The sequence below is a fragment of the Cyprinodon tularosa genome, unplaced genomic scaffold (assembly GCF_016077235.1).
Source record: "Cyprinodon tularosa strain WSP-4 unplaced genomic scaffold, ASM1607723v1 ctg6, whole genome shotgun sequence".
NCBI lineage: Eukaryota > Metazoa > Chordata > Actinopteri > Cyprinodontiformes > Cyprinodontidae > Cyprinodon > Cyprinodon tularosa.
In genome coordinates, this window is record NW_024039340.1 from 913,788 (window position 1) to 933,958 (window position 20,171).

Here is a 20,171-nt window from a genome sequence, read left to right on the forward strand (position 1 = left end):
GATTACTGAAGAGTCAACGACGAAATGAAGCAAAAATTGTTTCCACAAGCTCATCCAGGAGGAGCCTGTCTTTAGAAAAAATTAAAATTAGCTCATCTGAAAGCAAAGCAGAAACTTTCTCAGCAATGTCTGCTTGGAGAATGTAGAGACTAGAACCGCATCAAACAAGGAAAAAACAAAACCTGTTGGTTGATTTTTGTTTCCATACCTCCATGATGGCCTCTTCGTTGGGCAGCAGGTGGCAGAGCTGGGCGACGTAGATCTGTCGAAACATTCCCTGGTTGGAAATGAGGTTGCATTCGGCACAAGCTTTGGCCAAGACTCCAGCCTTGGCCACCTCGCCCATCTTCTCCAGGTGTTTCACCCGCATCTCCATGAAGCCCTCACCTTCCAAGCTTATGTATGCATTAACTACAAGCAGAGCACAAAGTGAAACTGAGCTCAGATCAACCTGTAAAAGTCAACATTGAAGTAAAGAAAGGGAGCAGATAAAAGTGACTGAGACTAACCATCCTCTGGGCTGGTGGGCTGCCCGGTGAGGAGGGCGCTTAGGATTGGGTTGCTCCATGCTCCTCCCTCTCCTGTGATCTGGAGGAGTGCTTGGAGGTCTGTGCTTCCATACTGTATAAGTGTATCATGGGCAATCTGCAGTAAACACAACAGATTTAAGTACATTAAAATACAACGTAAAACTGAAGCAGTCTTTCCCATAAACTGAGTCTACTAGGACGTCCTGCGCAGGAAGATGGGATTCAGATTCTGCTTCCCCCCCCAAAGAAATACTAAAATGTGGGGTTTGTAAACAGCACAACAGTCATCTTCTCTTTAGCCACATTCACCTGGTCACACGTGCATCAAGCAGCTCTTGAAAGAAGAGCCCTAAGAGTTTATCACTGTTTTGAAAAAAACAACGCCAGTCACTTAGGCATACTAAACGCTAGGGGTGTAAATAATAATCGTTTTGTATCGATGCATCGATCCAACAGCCGACGATCCGATGTATCGATACGTCCGCAAGAGAATCGATTCATGTTTTTTTTTCCTCCTGTCTATTTTTATCCATTTGCTCCTGGGTGTAAAAAATCGAAAATATTTTGCCGGCAGGTTTCGACATTTTGAAACCAAAATTCAACAACAAAAACACAATCAGGTAAATCGTTTAGCCAAAAAAATGTGGCCCTACGTCTCACCTAATATAGTTTCCATGCATAATTTGGTGTTTCCTAATGTGAGTAAAAGACTGCAGAACAGGGACACAACCTCCAGAAATCACAGCGTGTGTGTTCAGCCACCTTCTCTGTGTTTCTAGATGTCCTTCAGGATGTAAACCAATGAATCAACAGCTTTCAACCTACAACCTGAATTCTTTCACATTCTATTTGAGTGTTTTTCCCCTAAAGCGGTGCTTGGGAGTAACCACAACTGGAGCTGCTGTACGACCGGTTCCTAACAGGTTCTCTGAAGGACTTAATTCAAAAACATATCATTGCGTCACTTTGAAAACCTAATCCAGTAAAAGTTTCATCCTCTTTTTTTAAATGCTTTATTGTGAAGGATTACCATGCCGAAGACATTTTTATTTCAACCAATCAGATTTTGTATCTCAGCAGCACTTCAAACAGTTCCCTCCTATGTCATAAGCTCCATTTTTAACTCTACTTTAAACAACAAGCTGTGTTTGTCAGCTATTCACAGTCCTAACCATCTCTGAACATTCAAACTTTCATATCAGGAATTCTTCCTTCATTGTGATGAAGATCCGACTCAGAAAGGCCCACATAAAGGTTACAACCTCCCCTCTATGTGACACATCGACCCACCTCAAGTTGAAAGATGAAATCAAAATACGGTGTTGGGGAAAAAAGACTGACCTAATCCAACTCTTTATTGTTTTAATTTTAAATTTAGTCAAACCCATCCATTTGATGCACCCGTCTCATCCAGACAGGGTTGCTGTTTACCTCCAGCAGAGATACCACACTAAAGCCAATTCAGAATGGCCAATTACCCTAACATACATATTTGTGGGCTGTGGAGGGCAGCAGGAGTATCCAGAGATATGCACAAGGACAACATGCAAACTTTATGCAAAAAGGACTAGTCAGGATTTTAACTGTTCCACCATGCAGACCTGAACAGAACAGACCAACGACAAATCTAACTCAGGTGTTTTGAATGGTTTGTGATCTCAGTCAGCACACCCCCAACTCCTACTGAGTAATTTCTTATTTCCTCTGGCTCAAAACAGACCTGCTGCTAAGAAGACCAGTTCATTTGTTGTAAAATCTGCAGCTCGACAAACATTCAGAACTGGTGCTAAATCTGATACACACATCCAGGCTCTTTAATTTTTTACTCACTCAACTGCTTTTGGACAAAATGTTACAACTCCCCCCCCCGTCATTTGTCTTTTTGATTTATCAATAACAGGGTTCTCGTTAGTTTATTTCAGCGTAACGGGCCATCGCCCTCAAACAAGTCGCTGTTACACTGAAAATCAGGTTGACTGGCTGATTTATTTTGAGCCTAACAGACTTTTGACTGACATCTGGGCTTCATCCCCAGTCAATTTCAGACATTGGTTAGGCTAAAACTTAGAAGCTTATAAGAAAACTTAAAATTGAGATAACAATGGCAGGGCTCCTACAGCATAAGGCATGTTAAAGACTTTTTAAGACTTTTTAATGCCACTTGAAATAAAAATTTAAGTCCAAATTCACAAGAAACACAAGAAAAACCTGCTTGCGACAACTTAACCCAAAAGTTTATTATAAAATAAACCACTGCACTAATGTTTCATATTTTGAAAAGCTTCCCATACAGGAAGAAAGCTAAAAAACAAACAAATTACAGATATATTTTAAAAATTATTTAACTGAATTCACAAACTTTTATTTTAGCAGGGAGCAAAACAAATCAGTTTTAAAGCCACAACATAACCAGTGCTAAGTCTTTTTTTGCAGCTATTTTTCTTTGTATCGTTTTCTTAGTATGTTTGATTTGGTGATAAGTGGAGGCGTTGCAGAGACAAGGGTGGAACTAAACAGAGAAATACGGGCTGTTTCTCTGTAACTCCATTTTGAAGCTTTGTGTTTCGTGCTTCGCATGTGCGACTCCACTGCCTTAATTCCCATAGTTCTGAGCTTGAATGACTTCTTGAACAAAATCCACTGAGCCTCATGTATGTTCCCTGGTTTTAGCCATGGAGAAAACTCTTGGCTGGAGACAATTTTCGTTACATTTACACTTGCTCATATTTTCCAGACAAAAAGTTAATGGTGCATCTCCCAAATGTCCCGGCCGCAACAACGCTTTTATTGGTTCCGCTATCGGGACGGAACCAACGATGGCGAGCCGTTATTTATTTTTTTTTATAGAAAAAATAAAATAAAAATCTGATTGTAGTGTTTTATGTAGATTACAAAAATAAATTGTAATAACAAAAATAATCCTATTTATGATGTTTTAAACATTAAGACCTACGAAAGACTGATTGAAGATATTTTAATACCAATTAAGGCCTTAGTTTTATTTTGAAGAATTCAATGCCTTTTAAGACTTTTAAAGGACCCATGGGAACCCTGAATGAACTAACATTGAATGAGCCTGATGGCCAATGAAACAGTGTATTTTAACACATTTCCCACCTAATTTGCACATCTACATTTTCTACAGAAGTGCTGTGAAAATGTAAACTCTAGGCCATCATCTGCTCACCAGGCAGGTAAACATTTTACAGCCAAAACAGCAGAGAGCAGGCTTTGATTAAACAATAAAATAATAATGTTTTTGAAACCCTACATTTTTTATATCCTGAATAAGATATTTCAATTACATCTACAGAAGAACTGCACTAGCTTTCGCCCAAAAAAAAAACAAAAACAAAATTGTCATTAACTGGAAATCAAGGACAAATGTCTACCTGTCACTCTGGAAAAATGTAATAATCAATTAAATATCCTTTGAACACATCAAATCCATTCTTTTCATGCGAGTCACCCCCTTGTTACATTCATTACCTCATTATATTTACTAAGATACTAAAAACTCATTTTGAATGACATCATCTTGTCCGGTAGGTTAAATTTAAGATGTGTTAGTTTGGTTTTGTCCAAATTCTCTTTTACGTATTTACATTGGAATAACTGCTATTATTGTTGCTGTTTATGTGTTGTAAATATAATTTTAATTTGTAAAAAATTATTAAATAACTTTTTTTTTTATAAACGAAACTGGTGCAAAGCAAGCACCAATGCTAGTGTGCTACTGGAAGTGCTGTGGTGGAAACTTCCCAAACAAGGCAGCAATGGAGAAAGAGAAAAAAAAACACAAGATAATAACTATGATAGAGAGGGACAAAAAACATACAGACACCATATGATTTCCATCTGTAAACCATCAACAACGCAGGCTTTGAAGGGCCCCTACCTGAACCGAGTGGTGGAACTGAAGCCAGGCTTCATATGGGATTTCATTCTCAGGCACTGACAGCAGCAGTTCAAAACAGCTCCTGCAGGAAATAGAAGCAAGATGGAAGTTAATCACCTTTAAAAGTGAGGGTTATACAGCATGAATCAGACAAACGGAGCCTGAAATAAAAAGGCAGGCTCTAGTACAAGTAATTTTACGAGTCAAACATGTCAAAATACTTTTGTAGACACGAGAAAAGACTGAAGCAGCTGCCTTCCTCTGTAATCACATTTAAACATTATCAAAAGTTAAGACCCTGTCTGAGTCACCACAGCAAGAAAATGTGAGTTTTTATTTGAAGGTTTAATTTTCCTAATTTCTGACAATAGAGGTAGACTGAGACCTCATCTAAAACATCCACTCCTGCCTGTCTCTGCATTATCTTCTTCATGTGGAGCAATTTATGACCAAAACAAAGGAAAGGTACACCATTGCAAAAAATATAAATCTAGACAAGTCATTTTTTCTTAAAATAAGTGCATTTGTTCTTGAATTGAGGAGGTAAAAGAGATATGGAATAAGACAATTTACACTTAAAATAAGAAAACACGATTGCATTGTCTTTTTTCAAGTGCATATTATCTAATTATCCTATTGTAAGAGTAAAATTACTAATTCCATTGGCAAACTATCTCATTTACCAGCTCAAATTAAGAGTAAATATACTTAATTTAAGAAATTTTTACTTATTTCTAGATCGTTTTTGCAGTGCAATATTTCCATCTATTTATACATTATGTGTTTTTGCAACACCCGATCGGATGTAATTATCTATTTTTACCTCGACCTTAATTTTACACCTCAGAGTTCTTCCTGCTGCTCAGATCAGACAGATCTACCTGATGAAAGTAATGGCTGCTGATTTCTTTTCTGTGTTTTGCCTTAAATGTAATCAACTGCACAATATGCAGAGAAGGCTTTACTGCGATGCAGAATCACCAGAAAATATCAGCTCTGATTTCTGCTGCCTCAGAAAACATAGTTTAAATAAAGTTTAAAATGCGTTTAAGTCCATTCGGATGTAACCGAAGCCCCTGGGGGACAAAGATGAGGACTGGCTGCAATCGACATATCAGTTTTAAAACCTCAATCAAATCCCACTGCAGGCGAGGGGGACACAGTTTTGGTCAAAATTTTCAGAGAATATGAACACTTCTCAGAGAATATGAACAATAAGACAAAAAAGTACTTTGTTTTTAATCCTGGTTAGCGGTTGCATGAAGACAATTATTGTCCAAATTGAACCAAAACTTTAGCGATTTTGGCCGCTAATTTACACTGCATCTGCTCCGCTGCGGTGCGAAGCCTAGAGGTGCTTCAAGAGGAAAATGAGAATTTGTGCAAAAAAGCCAAGAAAAAAAGTCCTATGGGTTTTAAACCTGCGTTTACTTTCTATGACACACCTGTTATCTGCTAGCCTCGTGAGACCATCCTGATCTCGCGAGCTTTCAAGGTTTCACTCGCAGATCAGTCTGGAGACTCTCCGTTAAAGAAAATTTGGAGCCGTTCACCAAACGAACGTCCAATCAGCGTTGGCTTTGAGGCGGGTTGAGGTGTGACGCAACGAGAAGCGCGACGGTTCAGTCTGAAGAACATGGCGGCTTCAGCCGATGAAACTAGCGTTAGCGTGGCTATCGAGCAAGTTTTATCGGAATTACAGAGTATTTCTTCACTGATAGAAGAGCAAAACACTGCTCTGGAGGCTTTTCTCAGAGGAAAATATGTTTTTGCTCTTCTCCCGACTGGCTTCGGCAAGAGTAGTCTGTCTTGTGGTTGTGTTTTCGTCGTTGCTCTGTTAGTACGTCATATGCTTCGTTGATCTGATTGGTTTATTTGGCCCGTCTATCACCAACATAGGCCAATCAGCTAACCAGTATTTTCGCCCCTTCCCAAAATTACTTCTACGGAAGGTTTCCAGATGGATATGCGGAGCAAATCCATCTGGCGGAGTCAGGTTAGTGATCTGCTGCCTGTTGTTGTTTAACGGTTAGTGAGTTCCTGGACTACAGACAGACTCTTTCATCCAGTGCTGAAAAGATGTCTCTAGGTCACAGGTAAAGCAAATGAGGGGGGAAAGGTGTGTATAAAACAGGAAAAGGATTTTAAAAAAATATATCCAAGGAACCAAGAATGCATATCAGCAGTGTTTAAACTAAAGAAAAAAAAAAAAAAAAGAGTGAAAATGAGGGATTCTGTGGAAAACTAACCACAGTCAGGTAGACCAACAAACATTTCAGCAACTGCCAGGAAAAATGTTCAAGATGGGGGGGAAAAAAACCCACACAACCCACAAATAAGACCGTGTGGCTGTTTCAAGTGGAGGAAGCACTTCAAGAAAAATGGTTGAGTAACCAGAGGGAAGCTCTTACAACACAAAGTTAATACGCCAATCAGAACAGGAACAAGCCTCAACATTTTTGCTGTGAATAGACTAAAACTGTCCTTTTTGGTCACAACCATTAAAAATTAGAAAAAGAGAGGAGTGAAAAGGGCCAATAAAAGGTACACCATTCCTACTGAGAAACATGGAGGCAGATTAATGAGGTTTTTGGGGATATTTGAGCTAAAAAAGCACAGGAAACTGGGTCAAACTGATGGCAGGATGAATGCAGCAATTTATCAGAAAGTACTGGAGGAAAATTTGCCCTCATATACCCAGAAGCTGCGAACGGGACGAACTTGGATGATCCGACATTACAGCAACCGAGGCCAAGCCCGACTGTCAACGGGTACAGCAGAATAAAAGACAAGTTTTAGAAGCGACCATCTCCTTCTCTTGGCCTCTCCAAGGAGATCTCAAACATTTAGTTCATGCAAGACAGCCTAGAAATGTTGCCCCTTAAGCACCAGAGCAATTTCAATCTGATATCACATATCTGATTAAAAAAACTAATCACATAAAATTATGATACAAAGTCAATGAAGAATATTTTGCAAGTGGAATCTCTACTGTAAATGTGTTAATTTCTCATTTATAGATTATCAAACACAGCAAAAATTATTTTCAAGAAAATATATACTGTAAAACACCATGGAAACCATTTGAAACTCTGGTAAAAGCATCAGAATTTATAGAACCACATCAGAAAAGAATAGAAAATCCCTTTATTGTCCCACAATGGGGATATTCTGGTGTTTACAGTAGTAAAAGATTATAGAAACCACTGTCACACAAATATGTATGAGAACAGAATAATAGTGAAGAGTTAAGGTGAACAATAAAATGCTGTACTGTAAAGTGTTTTAACAATATAAAACGATGCACCTGCAAATTAGGACTGAATTGTTTGAAGCATATTTGTTCTGCAAATGTTTTCGTGCACATTGTGGCCGGTAGACCTGTCATTTTGGAACAGACTTGCCAAAATAGTTCAAAACCTTCCAAATGGATTATTTTCCTACTAAAAAGGAATCCGATCTAAAAAAAAAAAAGTGATGATTACCATGGTAGATTTTACTGTTTTATTCAAGTTTATCTTTCTACACAGCATAATATCAATAAGCTGAATAGAAAACTACATGTATTGTAGATTTTCTTTCCCGATTTTAAAGATACTATAAACTATACAACCAAAACAGCCAGAAAAAAAGCAGATGTTCTGCTGTAACAGTAATGTTTATTAGGAAAGTATGGATGGATAATCTATATGGATGGGAATCGAAAACCGGTTCCTGTTCAGAACCGGTTCTGTGTGTTCCAATCCCAATCTGTCATTTGCTTTTTCTGTACTATTATGATATTTTACTACTATGAAAGAAAAGCAATAACACCTCAAAGATTGCTGAAATGCAGCTTCTAGCCACGCATAAGATAATCTACTGTTACACGAGCAGATTGCTTCTCCACAAATGGTCAGACATGACCTCCATCCCGGTATCGGGCTTGTCGTGTTTAAGAGGTTAAAGCAATTGCAGGCTTGTTACAGGAAGAATAGAAGCTACCACAAAACTGTCATCAATTTTAAAGGGGATCAACCACATCAACAACTGCGGCATGTAAACTTTTGATCATTGCAATCATTTTCTGTTGTCACTTTAATAAAAAAAAAAAAAAAAAACCCTCACAGGTTTGACAATAAATCGTTCCGCATAAACACTAACCATGAGTAAAAAAACAACAATGCAATGCTTGTTTTGTTCATTTTTTACTGACTGCATCTATTTTGCATTCTGCTTCATCAACTGTTGGATTTCATCAATTTCTTTTTTCACCTAGAAGGAAATTACAAAGATTTCTAGTGACTTTTCTGTGTGTTTTTGGCGAGTTTGGTGACTTTACTTGAACTTTTTGGTTCACCGGCCAATAGGGGTGTAAATAATACTAATTTTGTATCGATGCATCGATCCAACAGCCTAAGATCCGATGCATCGACACGTCCGCAAGAGTATCCATTCATGTTTTGTTTTTTTCTTCTGTCTATTTTTTATTCATTTGCTCCTGGATGTAATTATGACTCCCGTGCTGCGGTGGCGCTAAACCTATTTTGCCCTCCTACCTCGTTTTGTTTAGCCCCTTCCCTCTTTCCACTTGCACCCACACACTCGCGTAAACAGTAGGCAAGACAGACGTGGCGGAGGAAGGAGAAGATGATGCATTCTTGAGTATCGAAAATAATTGATTGGTTGAGTCAGGAAATTGATACTGAATCGAATCGTCATGATTTACACCCCTACCGGCCAAGTGGACCGGAAGATAAAATTATTTACTGGCCAAGCATATTTTAACAGACCAAAAAAAAAAAAGAATTTTCTCTCATATTTTTAAGGAACATATTATTTTACAAAGACCTTATGTAAATGGAAACAAAGTTACATTAACAGGTAATATAGTTTTAATAAATAAACTTTTAAATTAGAATTTCTTCCAAAAAAAAGTGCAAAATGCTTGTATTTGTTATAGTGGCCATGAATTAAACCATTCAGAAAACAGTAGACTATTTTTATTTGTTACATTGTCCATTAATAAAATCATAGCCTTTTATCCAAAGGCAAAGGCAGTGGAAAACAATTTCATCTTTGTGCGTTTGTGTTAAGGCAGCCGTCAGCGCACTCAGCTGTAGCATGGGTTGTTTCTATTGAGCCTGAGACATGGACATCCAGCAAATGTGGATTAACTGCATTTGTGTCCAAGGATGCTTTCTAGTTTCCTTGTTTTTGTTCCCTTTTGCATATTTGCTGCAGACTGAGCAGCTCATTAGCTTAGCATCATCCTCAAAAATAAGCCAGTCTCTTCCAGAGAGTGCCATGTTTCAATAAACTTTGTCTTCGCCCTGCGGGCTGTAGATCCTCGCTCCTCCTAATCTGCATGTTGTCTTTTAGAAGGCTTGGTTTCTCCAACTATATACCACCACAGTTTGGTCAGTGGCAGTCTTGTTGTTAAGTGATGCGGTGTAGGGGGCGTGCTCTCTCTATGCGAGTCTTTCTATTGGCATGTGAGGAAAAGACAGCATAGGAACAAAGGGAGACTTACCAAAATAAAAGATTAAAGGATGTGACTGAAGCACAACTGTGGTCAAAACATTTCCTCTTCTTGTGGCAATGATGGCCTGGCATTAACTCGCCAAATGAAAAATTTAGTCGCGAGCGTTGATTTCAGACTCTGCCTGAAAGCAGCAACCATTCTACGCCAACTGTCTGACAAGAGCAGAGAAAGCTGCCCGAGAGTTTCTCCTTAATTCCCTAAACTATGGCGGCTGCCTCATCCTGAAGCTCCACATCCAGTCAGAGAGATTGGACAGACCTGATGTTTTTCATTTTGATCCAACTGTTGCACTAAAACAATTACCTGATTACCACACAGCTTGAATCCCTTACTCACCTGGTAATGAGCGTGCCTCTGATTACTGTCACAGTGTGGATTCAGGCAATGTATAAGAAGTCCTACAATTCTTCATAATGTAAGGGTAGCGTAACATTTTAACAACAGGGACGTAGTTCTTACCTCCACCAAGGAGGTTATGTTTTCAGTCATGTTTCATTAGTAGGAAGTTTTAACACATTTTTAGCCAAAAAACATGCATCATGCCAAGGATGCTAAGTTCAGACCTAGAGCAGCAGAGGCAGCAGGAGCAGCTAGTTTACATGCAAAGTCAATGGTTGACGAGCATCAAGGTGCAGCAAAACATCCCGCTGCTGGTTTTGAGCAGCCGGAGCAACGCGTCGTGAGCTTCTGAGCAAACGCAGCAGCTGCTGGAGTTGGAAAAATTTAACTTTTGCTGCTCGACGAGCCATATCAACCAATCAGAGATGCTGATCTGGAGGCTGGCAGGGAGGCAGACACAGCACTGCTGATGCAGAGCGCTATGATCACTCCTCTGAAACAGTTTATTAATGCCTAAATTAACATAAAATCTCGACTGTGCAGCCAGAGCAGCAAAGCTGCTTCAGCCAAGCGTCAGAACTAAACTTGTACAAACATCAAAAATGAAGCAGCACGCGTGTTTTTGCTGCCCCTGCTTTTTTTGCAAAACCATAAAATCGAGGAAGTCTTCTTCTGCATTATTTGACTTGCACATTTGCTTCAGACGCTTCTTTCCTACTTCTGCCTGATCGCTGCGCTGTTAACTCACGCCATGGCCGCTGCTCAATCTGAAGAGTTTGTACCGATTATATGGAAGCGGTTCGGCTTTGAAAAGGCCGATATGGCGCAGACTACAGTCGAGTGCAAGGTTTGTCAAAATGCTATCAAAACCAAGAGTTTCTTCACAACTAACTTGCTTCAGCATATCCCACAGAATGCGAGCAGTGCTCGCCGCTTCAGTGTGCAGCGTGGGTAGCACGGACAAAGACAAACATGTCCACGACAAGAAAAGACAACAAACCCTGGCACTAGGGATGGGGATCGTTAATATTTATTGATATCGATACCTTTATCGTTACTCCTTATCAATCCGAGTCTTTATCGATACCACTATCGATACTTTTCTGTTATTTGGTGGAAAGACGATGCGACAATATGTTTTTAACAGAACTGGTATTGCTTTTATTGCTTAACAAGTGAGCATAACAAAAATGTTTCTAGCCTTCAATAAACATGGCTAATGTAATAGGCCACTTCGAAATGACATAAAACTAACTAGAATATATTTTCACAATTGTTGGTTAATGTATTGTCTTCTGTCACTTTTCATCATGTTTTTAGTGATTAGGAAAATATTTAGCAAATAAATAATTGTATTTTAAATTAAATGTAACTTTTAATAAATGTTGGCATCAGTAGTTTAAATATATATTCTAAAATAATTAGAGCAATATACAACTGTAGTACTCATGTTTCTCGCCCCAAAACTCAATTTCCCTTTTCTTTACATTAAACTTGAACGCATCATGATAACCTAATTGTCGTTTTACTGAGCCAATCTGAACACATCATCACGCAGCACGTCTGAAACTTTATTTACTTTTCAAGCTAACTAGCTTGTATGCTTCCGATTACAAGACGGATTTCACAATTAATATTTTTAACTGACCGGACAAGCTACAAAGTCGGTGTGCGCGCTTACCAGTGGTACTCTGAGTGGATGATGAAGACGGGCCCGACTGTGGTGCGGCAGCAGCAGCAGGAGGAGGAGTCTTTTCCGTTCAGCCATCCTTGAGTCGCTAGCGAAGTTAACTTCCAGACTTCACTTGTTTTACTTTTAATATCTGTTTGCTTACAATTTCATTCCAAAACATTGGTGGACATGCTGCAGTGATTGGATTGATTAGATTTAAATGCTGTGACGCGACTCGAGGGACACACAATTATGTTACAGGACCTCCGGGAGAAAAAAAAACAAAAAACGACCAGACTCGATAGTGGTATCGATAAGCCCAAACGTTATTGATTTTCGGGTTTTGAAAAAAGTGGAACCGGGTCCTTGATAGAACCGGGTTTCGATCCCCATCCCTACCTGGCACCCTCATTTTCTAAAGATAAAGCTGACCATATAGGGACGGACATGGTGCCCATTTACACAGTAGAGAAGCCTGGCTTTCTTCACATGCTTAAGTGTGATCCAAAAAATGACCCGCCGAGTTGCAAATACTTTGCGGAGGTTGCGCTACCAAAACCGACAACGAAACATGACAAGCGCTCTAAATAAAGCTGCAATCTGCTTTGTTTTTTGCAACTTACTACAGACCTTTGGTCCAATCGATCTCATTAGTCGTAGAAGAGTTTAATTGTGCATTATATCGATGTGAACTGGGCTCTTAAAAGCTGCTGTTAAAGCACCAATTTTCCAGAAGATCCTACGAGGGAGATCATTACACAGGGGCTCAAAGATTCATCGTCACTGGGGAAGTTGGATAAGAAGGAAATGGTGTGCACGACGACTGATGAGGCCCTGAAGCTAAACCTATAGATCCATCTCAACTGCTTTGGGCAAAGGCTAAACAATGCAATAGGTGAGTGAAATAATGTTTTTAAATGTTGTTATCACATTACGTTGAGCCTGTAATCACTGCAATAGCAAACGTGCAGTGTTGGGGAGAATACTTTAACATTTTATGTAAAAAATGCTTGTAAGGATCATTGCATCGAACGTACTTCATAAATATGGTCAGTGCCTTCTCTTTCAGTTGGAAGAAGTGGAGGGACTGTAAAGGACCCAGATATTTGTTATAACTAATATTTTTTTTGATATGCTTTTATTCATATATTGTTATTTGTTTTTATGCCTAATGTTCCTGATTCCTCCGTTTAAAGCGAAACATTTTGGATTAATAGTGAATTTCGGCAAAAAGGGTTTACGTGCCTTTATTTTGAAGGGTTGATTTCTATTTCCGGTTCAACGGAAAGAAGCACTGCGTGCCTACATCCTTACCAGATGGTTTTGCTGCTTGTTAAAGGACGGTTTCCATTCACATTTTTATATGGCATCTAGCTGGAAGGCGAACAGGTATAATTTTCTTTGTTGTGTAGTTTTATATGTATAATAACTCTACGTTTATTTAGAGTTTATATATAAAAAAGAAGTTGAAGAAGCTAATGCTAGCAAATGGTAGCTAATGATAGCTAATGGTAGCTAATGGAATTCATGGTATTCATCCTATGTTGAGTGGAGTAATTTTGTAATTTGTTTTTGTTTATCTACAGCTCTTACGGTGTTTCTATGGTGCATTTCCATTTCTGATGAATAAATGGGTTGGAATACCCCACCATAGTCCATCAGTTATCATCATTGAGTGCGTCGTCTGAATAAAGTCTGGCTAGACTGCTACAGGGACATGGCCCTGATTCAAGCAGAACTTTGCTTCCCAGAACATTAGCTAATATCAGAAGAACTTTGCTTCCCAGAACGTTAGCTAATATCAGAATCGGCAACAAGATGGAGGTCACGCCAGAAAATTGATCAAGCACAAATTGGAGCAGGAGAAAACATTTGGGCAAATCTTGGGGGCAGATAAGAAAACACGACACTTTTAGTGCCTACTTGGGAGGATAGTGAAATTCTGAGTCTGTAAATAAAGCCATTAAGCCAGTACATGACTTCACTGATGCTCTGTCAGGTGAAACATACGTGAGCATCTCTTTCATAAAGCTCTCTTCATCTGTTTAACCACAGTTTGCTAAAACCAGAAGTGATACTGAGCTCACAAAATGGATCAAAGCAAATTTGCTGAATTGTCTGAACACTAAATAAAGTGATCCAGCCATAAAAGACCTGGTCGACTTTGCCTCAATGCTAGATCCCAGGTTCCACACAACTAACATTTAGCCATACCATATTAAAAGTAAAGGAGAGAATGATGACAGAACTCTGCTCTTGCAGAGGCATGGTAGGTATGGCAGGTACTCTTACAGAGGAAGACAAATGTGAGAGCCAGAGTAATGTTGTTGAGCCTGTAGCAAAGAAAAAGAAATTGCTTAGCAGCTTCTATAAAAAGAGTGCTGCTCCAGACATATGAGGCTAAAATCAAGCGTGAAGTGTTAGCACCCGAAACTGATGTCGATTCAGACCCATTTCAAAGGTTTGAAAGGGTATTTAGTACAGGGGGAACATCGCAACATGCACCAGAGCTCGTCTTAAAGGAATAGTACACCCAAAACATGATTAGCCTTCATTTTCTACTCACCCCCATGCTGAACAACACTCTGGAGTACTTTTTTGATATCTCAAATGCATCTGGAGATCTGGGAGGCTTCTTGCTGTCTGCTGACATTCAAATAATGGAGGTCTATGGCGCCCGAGGCAGAAAGGTCCATAAAAGTCCACAAAAAACGTGTCAATATTCCTCCATACTGCTCGTCCAATGTATTCCAAGTGTCCTGAGTTGGTAGCGTCCATAATTTACTCGAAACGAAGTCATTTAGAATGTTTTTAGAGCATAAACAGTAGTGTATAGGATTTTAAAAGCGCGTTCACGAGTCTACGGAAACCGCGGCAGACCAAACCAGACAAAAGTGCTCATTCAGCTCGGCAAAGAACTCATGCTCTTCCTCAACACTGAAGTCCTCAGACATTTTTCTTTCGTTGTTTCTTTCTTTGCACAGGTAAACAGCACATTTCTTCTTCTACGCTTGCATTATCGGCAGAGCAGACGCTGAATGCGCACTTTCATCTGGTTTGGACTGCCACGGTTTCCGTAGACTCGTGAACGCGCTTTTAGGAAATCCTATACACTACTGTTTATGCTCTAAAAACATTCTAAATGACCTAATTTCGAGTAAATTATGGACGCTACCCACTCAGGACACTTGGAATACATTGGACGAGCAGTATGGAGGAATATTGACACGTTTTTTGTGGACTTTTATGGACCTTTCTGCCTCGGGCGCCATAGACCTCCATTATTTGAATGTCAGCAGACAGCAAGAAGCCTCCCAGATCTCCAGATGCATTTGAGATATCAAAAAAGTACTCCAGAGTGTTGTTCAGCATGGGGGTGAGTAGAAAATGAAGGCTAATCATGTTTTGGGTGTACTATTCCTTTAAGCCAGAGTCGGTTAACAGGCTTGTTTTTCTCGCAAGAAATCTAACGGTTTAAATTAATCAAAGCTTATTCAGTGCTGATGTCAATTATAAGAAGGTGATGTCACAGAGATAAAGCATATCCAAAGTTTGGATTTGAAATGTTTCAAATTTACCAGCAAATAAATCTGGAGAGTACAACTGAAGCGATAAAAATGGCATCCTTACACAGTGAACACTATGAGCGAAGGAATTCACAGTTGGATCTAAAACTCTGATGAAATGAATCTGGTTTAAAGGGCTGATACTTACAAAGCCAATCTCTTCAAAACGAGCCCCACTCTGTCGGACTCTGCAGTGAGATGAGATCTGGCCGCTGCGAAGCAGTTTATGGACAGGCAGTACACCTCCAGCAGAGGTAGACCATGCTCTATGGAGTTCCTGCTCCCAGCATAGTGCATCAGTGCCTAAAGCAACAAAACAGACAAAACAGTTAGAAAACAAAGCAAGAAGTTTGTCTCAGACGATTATAGTATCTGTCTGAAGTGGTGGAGGGGTGGATCCCTCTATTGGGAGAAAGGCAGTCTGCACCTGCTTGATCCCTGCTGACTGTCTGAAGGTGACAGGTGTTTTGATTGGGCCTAAGGGGAATCGATAACCCATGGTACCATCTGCCTAAATCGGCCCCACTTATCATGACCCCAGCAAAAATTAATGCAACAAATCACATTAAAAAAGATTCAAAGATCGAAAAAACATTATACCAAAAAGAAAAATGTTATTCCTTTTCAAGAGTGGTGTTTTTTTTTTTCTTCATTAAATGTGTTTAACAACTAAACAGACAGGAGCCAACACCTGAACCTGTTCTCCACCTGTAAGTCGCTGACAGATACACATTTAATCATCATGACACACTGAGAACATCTCAGGAGTCTCAATTACCAGACAGCAGCAGGTTTTTGCTGATTGGTGCACTGAATCAATCCCCCTGACTAAATATAAGGCATCCTCTCAAAGGGAACCCAAGAATACAGTCACAGCCCCAGAGACCTACATCAGTGGACTAATTAACACTCAACCACCTCCACATGGAAGACAGTGTCAAACATAATTGTTTGTGCTGCCACTAAGATAAGAAAACAGAGAAAAAGGAAAGATTTTTGCATACATTTTAGATATTTCTCAGACTGCAATGCCGTTTCTATGCAACTTGCCATTAGAAGACATTTCATTGAAAAGAAAAAAGTTTACTGGTTCAACATCTATGAATGTATTTGGTTAATTCCTAAAAAGGGAAGCTGGAGGCTCACTTTTAGACAACAGAGTTCTGTTAAGAACTAAAAACAAGCTAGGACAACTTTTTTAAACATCTAAACAAATCTAGATCTTATTTAATGATAAGCTGACTTTAAATTATTTCTCTCACATCATTTGATGTGAGAGAATCTTCCTCTTTACATCGATTTTCCTGTGAAAAGTGAAGAAACACTAAACACAGAAAATAAAAAAGTTGCACCACCCGGGGATTTTTACCAGCAAATAATTAAAGAGTCACCATGTTCATTACTAATTGTCTTTATTAGCCTGTTGCCTATTACAAATAATAAAATGAAATAATTTTACTAATACAATTTATTTTGTAGTATGGGAAATCAGAAAATGTTTGATCAGTGACAATTCTCAAAAAACAAAAGCTACCAATAGCCCTGAGAACAACTGACCCATTTATTATCCACCATTTATTTACATAAACTTGGTGGGTTTTGTTTGTTTTTCTAATCAGTATTAGGGCTCGGCATTGTCTGAATTTGAACAATTCTGATTGTTAATTTTAATCGAATACCTATCGATCCTTGATCTCAATTCACTTAAAAAGCAGAATCAAAAGTTTACATCTTATAAATTAGTTTGCTAACTTGTCTGGATCAAATAGTCAGAACTTCACAACTGAATTTCATTTCTCAAACAACTATGAGTGAATATTACTATAAATTTCCACATGGTTATTTTCAAATAGCAGATAACTATTAAATCTATGGACTCTAGTATAAATCTTAAGAATTTTCTTTTCATAGAGATCAATTTTCATGTGGAGCTTTATTGCTTAAAACTTCATTTAAGCCCATTTACACATATCCAGCGTATGATGCTGCAGGTACCTATGTTTTATAAGAATATTTGATTTACCGGATTTTGACTATAGTAGCAGGAAAGCACCCTGACAAAAGTTTATCCTCAGCATTGTTCAGTGGACCTTAATTCGATCAATTAAATGTGGAAGCTTACTAAATTACCTAATTTGTTAGTTAAAATTTGAAGCAAAATCCTCTGGAAGAATGATGGGAGCAAATTATATCTTATCCTTACTGTCCCAATAACATCTGAAATGTAATTCTGGGCAAACTTTGATATAGTTTTTTTTTTTTTTTTAAAGCAACATTTTAATTAATTATACAACTATTAGAAAAAGTAACAATTATTTGGAATTTTCTATTGATAAAATAAAATGGATATGAACATATAACTAATTTCCAAGGATCCTTGAGTGAAAATCTTCACAGATAATAAACAAACCAAAGGAAGAAAAAAAAAGCAGACAATAAATATGATCACTGATTAAAGGAAAAGGAATAAATCCTATCATTCCTCAGGGTTAAGCTGATTTTTTTTCTCTACCTAAACTTTCATTTTTATGATTCTTGCTTTTAGTTTCGTTATTTCCAGATAACATAAGCACACTGGCCTTTCTAAGATAAAACAAAGGTGCTGACCAGGCCAGCCTTTCCACATAGTGATACCAGCGTTTGGATGGTGATCTATAACATTTCTCATTCACATCATCGTCGCATTTAAACCGAGACGTCATGGCAGATTAGCAGGTTTTACAACCCAATCATTTCATTTGGAAAACACCAATACAATAAATACTGATCATTTATTGGTATAAAAATCAAAATATGGGTAAATAAAACGCGATGCTGCCCCGCCCCGCATGCATCCAGCAACGCTTCATGTGCAAACTGGGGCAAAGACCCCTGTGCATATTTTGCATTTCGAAAACGATCATATTTCCAAATCAAAGTAAGCCAAATGAGGTAATAATATAGGTTAAACCACTTCAATGTAATCAGCGGTTGCAGCGAACGAAACATCATCTAATAAATACATTAAATTAGCTTTATTATAGGACTATATGTTATTAGAAAAACCGCCCTGAACAGTATTTATAAATATATAAAGGATGTAGGTGTTTTGCACATAAAGGGGAGGAGAGCAGCAGCAGCTCATCATGTTATCTCCAGGCTACGAAAAGCCCGGAGTCCTAGCTGAGCTAACGTTAGCTAACGACAGCTAGGATAATCACATTACCTGGCAGAAGTTATCGCAGTACTCCGTGGAAGATGCTATGGATATTTCCTGCTGTCTTAGTACATCTTCAAACGCCCTCAGCGTGGCCAGCAGCGTTTCCATTGCGATGACGGTATCCTCGGCCGCATCCAGGGCCCAGTCGTTCCAGTCGGGCTCCGCTTCGACATTATTCTCCGCCATCTTCGCTCTCCGCCACGGCGCGTATGCAGTGCAGCCCAGCGCTGCCTTCAGGGGGCGTCCGAATTTCTAAACACGTCACTTCAAAATCAGAGATCAGTGGACTTCACCTGATTCATCTCTGGGCACGCGCTGTGGCATTCATTAAAGCAGATGTTCTGAGATAATAGAATAGAATAGAATAGAATAGAATAGAATAGAATAGAATAGAATAGAATAGAATAGAATAGAATAGAATAGAATAGAATAGAATTCAAAAGCAAACTACTGGCAAATGGGATTACTGTGGAAAATATGAAACAATAGAACATGTTATACTGGAATGTCATAAATATAAAAGCGAGAGAAGATATATGAGGAAAGAGTTTGAATATATTAAAGAAAAGATTATTTTATTAGATATTTTTGGGAAGAATTTGGGGAGTAAACATATACAAATAATTATTCGATTTTAAAAGAAAACTAAATGAATTCATAGAATTTGATTATAGAGAGAGTGAATTTGTATATGATATGTTAAAGTTATGTATAAGTATGTCTATTTGTGTGTGTACTCGTGTATATATATATATATATATATATATATATATATATATATATATATATATATATATATATATATATATATATATATATATATATATATATATATAATAGTAAACTGCTTCAAAAACTGGACAGCTAATAGTTTAACTCTAGATTCATCACACAGACTGACACATTTTAAGCCTTAATTTTTGTATTTTAGCTTACAGATACTGTAAACTTAGCAGAATAAAATATTTCTTTATGTTTTCATAAATGTGAAAATTAATTCTTTATAGGGCACTCAGTGAAATACTTTGAAAATACAAATTTCAAGCCAATAATGTTATGGAATCCAGGAAAAGACCTTATTACCCTTATAACATTCAAAACATATGGATGTTTTGATGGCAAAAATTAATAGGGATGTAATAACAAGAAACACCAACCTGCCTGAATATATTAAGATATATGACAAAAGTGCTTCTATAACAAATTCACGAAAAACACTCTGAGTTTAAAAGAAACACATTTTTTTCTTGGTACAACATAGCCTTAGAGACATTATTGTTGATACTTGCTCTTAAATTTTTTTATTTATAAACCTAAATATAATTGTTAACTACAGCCATGTAGCAGTGTCTTTGCTGAATGGCTGGATATAGATCTTGTGGTTCTAGACTTCACTGAGGGATGGGGTGGGGGACACCATTTGTAAGGGGTATGCAAGTGATC

The 20,171-nt window shown here is 38.2% G+C and overlaps 1 protein-coding gene across 1 annotated transcript in view; it reads right to left on the minus strand.

The window, feature by feature from the left end:
* rlf (RLF zinc finger) overlaps positions 1 to 18,952 on the minus strand; it is a 29,453-nt gene extending 10,501 nt beyond the window's left edge. Inside the window, exons 1-5 of the mRNA XM_038307004.1 lie at positions 18,735 to 18,952; positions 15,678 to 15,832; positions 4,429 to 4,510; positions 510 to 645; positions 209 to 411 (exon numbers count right to left, since the gene is read on the minus strand). Of these exons, the coding sequence (XP_038162932.1) occupies positions 209 to 411; positions 510 to 645; positions 4,429 to 4,510; positions 15,678 to 15,832; positions 18,735 to 18,914 (756 nt within the window). The 5' untranslated portion in view covers positions 18,915 to 18,952. The remainder of the gene's footprint in view (positions 1 to 208; positions 412 to 509; positions 646 to 4,428; positions 4,511 to 15,677; positions 15,833 to 18,734) is intronic.
* Positions 18,953 to 20,171: the final 1,219 nt, after the last annotated feature.